This window comes from Cnephaeus nilssonii (genome assembly GCF_951640355.1).
Source record: "Cnephaeus nilssonii genome assembly, chromosome: 21".
NCBI classification, from domain to species: domain Eukaryota; kingdom Metazoa; phylum Chordata; class Mammalia; order Chiroptera; family Vespertilionidae; genus Cnephaeus; species Cnephaeus nilssonii.
Genome location: NC_137092.1, coordinates 12,173,403 through 12,182,142, shown reverse-complemented (window position 1 = coordinate 12,182,142; position 8,740 = coordinate 12,173,403). Strand labels below are relative to the sequence as shown.

The 8,740-nt window shown below is 52.3% G+C and overlaps 1 protein-coding gene across 1 annotated transcript; it reads left to right on the top strand.

Annotated features, from left to right (window-relative positions):
- The first annotated feature begins 1,259 nt into the window (after positions 1-1,259).
- LORICRIN (loricrin cornified envelope precursor protein) lies at positions 1,260-4,641 on the top strand. The gene is made up of 2 exons (XM_079760889.1): positions 1,260-1,750; positions 2,960-4,641. The coding sequence occupies exon 2, from the start codon at positions 2,983-2,985 to the stop codon at positions 4,411-4,413; it is 1,431 nt and encodes a 476-aa protein (XP_079617015.1). The 5' UTR covers positions 1,260-1,750; positions 2,960-2,982; the 3' UTR covers positions 4,414-4,641.
- The last annotated feature ends 4,099 nt before the right edge of the window (positions 4,642-8,740 follow it).

Genomic DNA, 8,740 nt, shown 5'->3' with positions numbered 1-8,740 from the left:
TTCTCAAGCACGCACTGCTGACTATCCTTTTCCTTACATTTCCCTGAGAACTAAAGACACCCAGAGGGACAACATGGACCCACAGAGCAGCACTAGAACCCTGGTCCCCACAGGCTCCTCTCTCCAGGACAGCCCGACTGAAAAAACTGTTTTGTACCCATGGCAACCATCTATCGGGCAGCTGCTTCCCTCCCAAATCTCCTTGTGCTTCAGCTCCAAACTGAGAAACCTGCCTTTTCAACAGACCCTCCCATCTCCCTCCTGGCCACCCTCTAAGGAGGGAGTCCCTGTGTTCACCAGGGCTCATGCTGTCCACACTAAAACGAGTGCCACCAGTTTCTAAAGGTCACAGCCTAATCAGGATCATCTGCTTCATTAAAACTCCACCTTAATTAAGCATCAATTTATTATTGGAGCTGCCATTACCACACACGGCTGGGTGGAACAAAGTTCAAATGTGGCATCTTAAACAATAGCAATTGAGTTCCAGTGATGAAAGAAGGGGGAGCATGCTGTTCTGCATACACAGAGGGGATGGTACTGGCCCAGGGTCAACAGGAAAGTTTTATTTTCCTAGAGAAGAGCTTGCCTCAAGTCATCCATGGACTCCCTCCTGACCGTGGGGTCCAAGGGTAGTCCACGTGAGAGGTCAGAATGTGCTGTCATGGGAGAAAACAATAAAAAGAACAGCATCACCTCTGCACTTTGCACAAAACTATTCTCTCTTGACAAGCCTATGACACAGGTGTTCCTATTCCTATCTGATGTGCAAGGTAACTGAGCTTGTTCATTCAACAGCCAACAAATACTGACTCAGAGTCTCCTGTGTATAGGCACCAGGTAAGGTGCTGTGGCTTTGTCAAGGTGACACCGCTGGCAAGTACCAAAGGGAGCACCTAAACCCAGATACCTAACCCCAAGTTTATTCATTCCATGGCTGTCTCCTAGGCTGAGGTCATGTGGCCACACAAGTCCACAGGACACCAAAGCCAAAGGGACCACATGGTGGATCTCTAGCTGGCTCCTCGGCAAGGAAAGACATATCGATTATCCATTTCCACAGACACCTGCTGTCCCAGGAACAAATCAAAGTAGCCACCCGTGTCCCATTAGTTACAGCAGTATCCACGGGGTACAACCCCGAATTGGGTGCAAGGGTTTCATTCACTCTCTCAAGCTAGGGGGCAAGACAGAAACGTCCCAGCAAAGCACATGAGACCCTGGGGGAGAAACATCTGTCAAAGGAGGAGCAAGCTCTCTTTAGAGTTACGAAGATTTCCTAGCGATGGGATCAGAAGCCAGACTGTGGGATTTGAAAGGTCCCCGCTCCTTGGTGCCAAGGACTGAAATCTCCAGTGTGAGTCCCTCAGGCCATCTCCAGAGTCAGTCGGGGACATACTCCTCCCGCCTGGCCCTCTGGTTCCGGCATGCACCCCGGGCCAGAGGACTGGAAAACAATGCCGGTCATCCACTCTGGCTGGCCGTCCCCCTGCCCAGCCTGCCGCACAGTTGCGTCAGAAAAAGGGGCCAGTCACACACGAGGCTGCCCATTTCAAGAATGCCAAAATCTTTATGAATGCTTGCAATCACAGGGGGGTGGGGCGGCAACCGTGGGTCACGTAACAGGTCAAACACAAGAGCCTGGCCCCGATCAATAGATGAGTCACATGTGGCTAGAGTATAAAACCTCAGAAGCTCCAGTGCTCTTCACACAGCCAGCTTCTCCCTCTCCTCACTCACCTTCCTTTGGGTAAGTGTGGGTTCACTGGCCCTGGTCTTTTCAGCGGGTCTGGCCCAGGCCTGCAGAGGCTAGAGCAGGGGATGGACAGGCGCAAGGTCTCTCTTTGCCTTGGGAGCTACTGGCCCTCTGGCTTCCCAACTGCATTCGTGCTTAGAGGGGATTCAGGCAGGAACGAAAGGGGGGGGGCGCTGGGCAGATGCTGTGGAGATGGTGTGTCTCGTCTTCTGGCCAGAATGTAAACTTCACAAAGCAAGACTGTCTCCTATCTCTCAGGCACCCCTGTAGGGGCCAGGCGTGGTGCTGGGCACAGGGAGACACTCTACAGGAGAGACTGTCCCAGAAGGCCTGGGGCTGGGTTGTCAGGAGAGGCGGAGCCTGCTCTGAAGGAGTAGAAGGGAGAATGAGTCAGAGAATGCTGCTGATGCGAGAGATCCCATCAGAACCCCAAAGCTTGTTGTACAGAGAGAGACGTCCTGAGAGGGAAATGACTTGTGAGATGCTGGGATCCAACTTCCTCCTAGTCCAGTCCCCTAGACCAAGGTTGGACTTAACAGGTGGTAAAGGCGATGGCTGACGCATCGGGTGAGAGATGGGGATCCGAAAGACCAAAGGAGTCCAGGCAGGACCACGGGGGAGCCTCCCTTTTAGGATACCTGTCCCGGATCATGGCCAAGCTCAGTGGGATAGACCAAGAGCTTGAACTAAACGTTTTTGCAGAGAGTATGTTACAGCGGCCTTCTGGTGTATGGGCCGATGGTCCGTTACAGCAGCTTTCTGGTTTTCTGACAAACCCTTTGTTGTGCAGGGGATGCGTAAAATCCCCACCTTATGTGAAGGTTTGTGGTATTCTTCTATTTGCACTCATTGAATCAGTAGTACTCCAACCTCTCACTTTACAGGAAGTGAGGAAATAGGAGAGTGTGGGTCCTTTGCTCCAAAATCACACAAGAGGCCAGAGGCAGAGGTGGGGAGAGAAAAATGGGCACCACTAACTAGGCTATATGGGTAGAGCTTGGAAAAAAGAGGACGCAACTCCTTTCTAAAGAGCACCAGTCCTAGGGATCCCAGCCCAGCCGAGAGCTCTCGGGGATCTGCACAAGGAGAGCACGAAGCCTGGCCAGGCATGCTGCTCTGGGTGATGGGTTGCCATGTCTACAGCTGCCTCCTCTCCTTCACCCTCTCGCCACTGGTCCATAAAGCTCTCTGCTCTCCTTCCAGGCTTTCCTTCCACCTCAGAGAAGATGTCTCAGAAAAAGCAGCCCACCCCCCAGCCCCCCGTGTTCTGCGGGAAATCCTCCGGCGGCGGCGGCGGCGGCGGCTGCTATAGCGGCGGCGGCGGCGGCAGCGGCGGCGGCGGCTCTGGCGGCTGCGGCGGTGGCGGCGGCAGCTCCGGTGGCTGCGGCGGTGGCGGTGGAGGCGGTTCCGGGGGCTGCGGCGGCGGCGGCTCCGGAGGCGGCATCAAGTACTACGGGGGCGGCGGCTCCGGCGGCGGAGGCTCTGGCTGCGGTGGCAGCTACTCCGGCGGCGGCGGCTACTCCGGCGGTGGCGGCAGCTCCGGCGGCTGCGGCGGTGGCAGTGGAGGCGGCTCCGGAGGGGGCATCAAGTATTCCGGGGGCGGCGGCTCCGGCGGCGGAGGCTCTGGCTGCGGTGGCGGCTACTCCGGCGGCGGCGGCAGCTCCGGTGGCTGCGGCGGTGGCAGTGGAGGCGGCTCCGGAGGGGGCATCAAATACTCCGGGGGCGGCGGCTCCGGCGGCGGAGGCTCTAGCTGCGGCTACTCCAGCGGCGGCGGCGGCGGCTCTGGCTGCGGCGGCGGCTACTCCGGCGGCGGCGGCGGCAGCTCCGGCGGCTGCGGCGGCGGCGGCGGCGGCTCCGGAGGCGGCATCAAGTACTACGGGGGCGGCGGCTCCGGCGGCGGGGGAGGCTCCGGTTGCGGTGGGGGCTCGTCCGGCGGCGGCGGAGGCTCCGGCTGCGGCGGGGGCTCGTCCGGCGGCGGCGGAGGCTCCGGCTGCGGTGGCTACTCCGGCGGCGGCGGCGGCGGCGGCCAGATCTACCAGAGCTACGGAGGCGGCTCCTCCGGCGGCGGCGGCTGCGGGGGCGGCTCCTCTGGCGGCGGCGGCGGCGGCTGCGGGGGCGGCGGCTACTCCGGTGGTGGAGGTTACTCCGGCGGCGGCGGCGGCCAGCAGATCTACCAGAGCTGCGGAGGCGGCTCCTCCGGCGGCGGTGGCTGCGGGGGCGGCTCCTCCGGCGGCGGCGGCGGCGGCTGCGGGGGCGGCGGTTACTCCGGTGGCGGAGGTTACTCCGGCGGCGGCGGCTGCGGCGGGGGCTCCTCTGGCGGCGGCGGAGGCTCCGGCGGCTACTCCTCCCAGCAGACCACCCAGATCTGCTGCGAGCCCCAGCAGTGCTACGGCGGGGGGTCGTCTGGCGGCGGCGGCGGCGGCTGCGGAGGCGGCTCCTCCGGGGGCGGCGGCGGCTCCTCCGGGGGCGGCTGCTACTCCGGCGGTGGGGGCGGCGGCGGCTCTGGCTGTGGCGGCGGCTCCTCTGGGGGCGGCGGCGGCGGCTCCGGCTGCGGCGGCGGCTCCTCCGGGGGCGGGGGCGGCTCCGGGGGCTCCAAGTGCGTCCCGGTCTGCCACCAGACCCAGCAGAAGCAGGCGCCTTCCTGGCCCTGCAAATAAGGCCCGCGGGACGCCACGGAGGCGCGGGAGCTGGAGGTGTTCTTCGCGGGCGCCGATGGGCTTAGTGCTCTCCTGACAATGCCGTGAGGTTCCACATCCTTGGCGTTTGAACCCCCCGGGAGAAGCCAGCGGACACTCGTGCTGTATCTTGTTCTGCAGTTTTTCTCCTCGGCTTCTGTACAACTACCTCCCACCCCCAGTGCCTCCTCGGCCAATAAATTTGCTGATCACGATAATTTCTGGGTATCCACGAGTCTTTGTAGCTTCCCAGTTCATTCATTCTGTTCCTCTCCTCTCTTTTCTTCCATTCACTCACCCATAGGTGTACCTTCATGCAACACATACATTTATTCTACTGGGGAGAGGGCGGGTGGGGAGATGGGAGTCACCTGGGGTGGGAAGAATGCCTGGCAGCCAAAGAGATGGACTCTGATTTGGGGCTTAAAATCGCGAAGTGCTCCCCAAACACAGCTATCTTGGGGAAAAGATGTCAATAAACAGCCCTGTGCATTGAGTGGCGCCACCTTGAGTCTTCTCATCGAGCTCAATGATTTTTTTTTAAATCATATTTTTCTTTTTAAATATATTTTATTGATTTTTTACAGAGAGGAAGGGAGAGGGATAGAGAGTTAGAAACATCGATGAGAGAGAGAATCATCCATCAGCTGCCTCCTGCACACCTCCCACTGGGGATGTGCCCACAACCAAGGTACATGCCCTTGACCAGAATCGAACCTGGGACCTTTCAGTCCGCAGGCCGTCGCTCTATCCACTGAGCCAAACCGGTCAGGGTGAGCTCAATGGTTTTTAAAGACAGGGCTGCCCTGGGCAGATGCTCTCTGGCAGTCCAGAGCCTACTCTGCAAGGTCTGAAAGCCGGGCGGCTGTACCTTAGGGCCACCGAGCTTATGCTACCCAGACTGACAGAAGGAGTCCTTGTGTCAGATGCTTAGGAGCCTCCTCAGTGAGTAAGACTGTTCCTAGGCACGTGTAGGGACAAGAGGTCAAGGAGCCGTTTCCTGCTGCCTTGAAGGAGCTTCATCAACCTAGGAAAACACAGCCTAAGTGTATGAGATGTTCAACCCCAGGACCGGAGAGGTCATGGGGAAACACAGGACGCCTAACACTTAAGAAAGAAGATACCGTTAGTCTATCAGTGACCGAATACAGAACATCAAAAGAGATTGAGAGCATCAGCCAGGTCAGGAACTGTCTAGGCCCTATGTCACATCCTGATTCTATCTGCCAGAAGGAAATGCCAATGTATTGATTTACTCAATGCAGATCACCTGCTACATGAATAAACCAAGGCGTTCTTCCTACCCGATCACGGCGTGAGACAGAAAGACAAATCATCTCTCCCCAGCTCTTTCATTTACAGCCACTACCATTTTCATCATTTGACAACAGTCCTTTATGGAGATCAAAACAAGTATGTATTTAAAGACTGAATAGTCCAACCACTGCATTGGACTTTTAAATGTCTTTAAGGCTCTAAACAGTTTGGCTCAGTGGATAGAGCGTCGGCCTGCGGACTCAAGGGTCCCAGGTTCGATTCTGGTCAAGGGCATGTACCTTGGTTGCGGGCACATCCCCAGTAGGGAGTGTGCAGGAGGCAGCTGATTGATGTTTCTGACTCTCCGTCCCTCTCCCTTCCTCTCTGTAAAAAAAAAATCAATAAAATATATTTTTAAAAAATAAATAAATGTCTTTAAATTTTCCTTCTTTTATTAGGTTGCTAAGAGTTTTTATATGGTGGTTGAAAACTGAGGTGACACCATGGAGTTTGTTCTCTAATCTATGAATGGAGTGAGTTATATTAATATATTTTTTTCCATGTTGAATCGACTTTGCATTCCTAGAGTGAAATTCAAGTTATTTTACATCGTTCTTATGCATTTTTGGATTCAGGTTAATAATTTTATTTAGTATTTTGTGTCTGTATACATAAGAGATATTCGTTTGCAGTTTTTCTTTATTTTACTATCCATTTCTGGTTTTGGTGTCAAGGATAACAGACATCTTTACAAAAAGCATTGGCATATGAACCTGTCTTTTTATACTCTGTAAGAATTTTTATACACCTAGAAAAGTCTATTTCTGGAACACTAGTAGAATTTGCAAGTAAAACTGAGCTTGATGTTTTGTTTCATGGGAAGAGTTTAAATTCTTTGGTTATATAACCATTCAAAATGTCTATTCTTAATTCTGTTTTGAATATTTACATTTTTCTCAGAATATTTTCCATTTTATTGTTTTTATACTTGTTGATCTAAGGTTGTTCATAATATCCACTTACTGTTTTAATCTTTGCTGCATCTTTAAGTATATTTTTTTCATCCCTAATAGTCATATATATATATATATATATATATATATATATATATATATGTGTGTGTGTGTGTGTGTGTGTGTATGCATGTGTGTGTGTGTATATATATATGTATATATATATATATATATATATATATATATATATATGCCTTTTTAAAAAATTTATCTTCTGAAGATTAGTCTATTTTATTGGTCATTTCTAAGAACCAACTTCAGGCATTTTTAGATCTTCTCTCTTATACCTTTGTTTTTTATTTCAATAATGTTTGTTCTCTTTATCATTTGCCTCTTATTTAGGTTTATTCTGTTGTTCCTTTTTAGACTTAAGTTATATAGCTGGTTTCATTATTTTCAATCTTACTTTTTCCCTAATGCAACCATTTAAGTCTTTATATTTCCCTCCAAGAACTGCTTTGTAGATAAACTGCTCTTTCAGAAAGCATTCTGTAGTTTTACTTTGTCTTGGGAGTTCTGACATTTTATATGGATTTGTCTAGGTATTGGTCTTTTTATTATTATCATTAACGTCTGATAGGCCCATTCAAACTGAAGACTCATATCTTTATTCAGCTCAACAAAATTTTCTTCTATTATGTCTTCATTTAGTTTTCCCACCTTGCATTGCTTCTAGAAGTTCTATTAAACAGGTGTTAAACTTTCTTGATCTTTCCCCTATATCTCCAAATCTACTAACTTTTAGCTCAAATTTCCCATTGGGAGGGGGGTATTATAAACTATACCTACAAGAGAATTTAATAAAAATGTGTTAAAGTTTTATGAATACTAGAAAAATGGTGGCCTACGCTTTTCTGGGAGGCAGGGGCCCCCTTGCCCTGCAACCCTGTCCTTTATCCACATGGGGACTCTGCCTACTCTTGCCTCCAATCTCTCCCAACCCACAGACTGTTCAACCGCCTTCTGGTTCCACGAAGTGGTCACTTTCCCTGCCAGGTGTCCTTTGCCCTCTTGGCCTCTAAGTCCTACTGAGCTTGAAGTTCCCCAACTCTGAGGTGCATGGGGAAGTCCCCAGGTCGTAGCCCTCGGTCCCCAAATCTCAGCCGTTGCAGACCATCCCACAAGTCTGAGCCCCTCTGCCAAATTCAACCAGTGAGTCCCCAGCGTCACTCTGGCCATCGGAGTAACATTTCTCCAAAACTCAAACTTTAAATCCTCCCCAACCATCCCCATAAAATTAGATTCCAGATCCTGAGGCTCCCAAATCCAGATGTCCCCCTCTCAACTACCAGACCTTCTTGACTCCATTCCAATTCCTGCTCCCATGCTTCCACATTTCAGCCCCAGTCCTCGCAATCTCACTGCTCCGCTCCCAAATCTAGGTCTCAGCGTTCAGACCTTCCAAATCCTGAGCCCAACCCCAGGCTCATACCTTCAAATACAAATCTCCGTGGAGAGGCACCTTCCCTTTCCTATTTTGAGCTTCATCTTCTTCTACCCATTCACCCCTTCAGCGAGGCTCCTGGTCCTTGTGGCTTCCTCCCCGCCTCCCCACACTGATGCCTTCACCCCCCCACCCCCCACGGGACACTTCCCCTTTCATCTTTGGCCTGAAGGATGCCATGGAGAAAGCAGGACCCCCCACAGGGCAGAGAAAATTCAAGGATGCCAAGTGGCTTATGAGATTCTCCAAGGCCTCTTTCATAAACAACCTGGAGAAGTTCCTTGCCTGCCCCTCCTCATCTAAGAAGACCCTCCTCCGTGCAGGCATGTGGCTTTATGGAGAGCAGCACTCCAGCCTCCTCACCCCTGCCAGGCTATGGGAAGGGGCTGAGATGTTCTTTGTGGCTGACGTTGACAGACTGCAGAGACAGCACCTTATTACTGGCCACCCTAGCAGAATCGTTGGGCCGTAGGGCATGCATATGTATTTGCTTCTAGGGCTGCTGTAACAAAGTACCACAAACAGAACGGCTTAAAACCACGTACATTTATTTTCTCACAGTTCTGGAGACAAATAGTAAAAAAAAAAAATCAAG

What these genes read in the sequence shown, in the direction of transcription:
- LORICRIN (XM_079760889.1), top strand. Translation starts at nt 2,983, where the DNA reads ATGTCTCAGAAAAAGCAGCCCACCCCCCAGCCCCCCGTGTTCTGCGGG.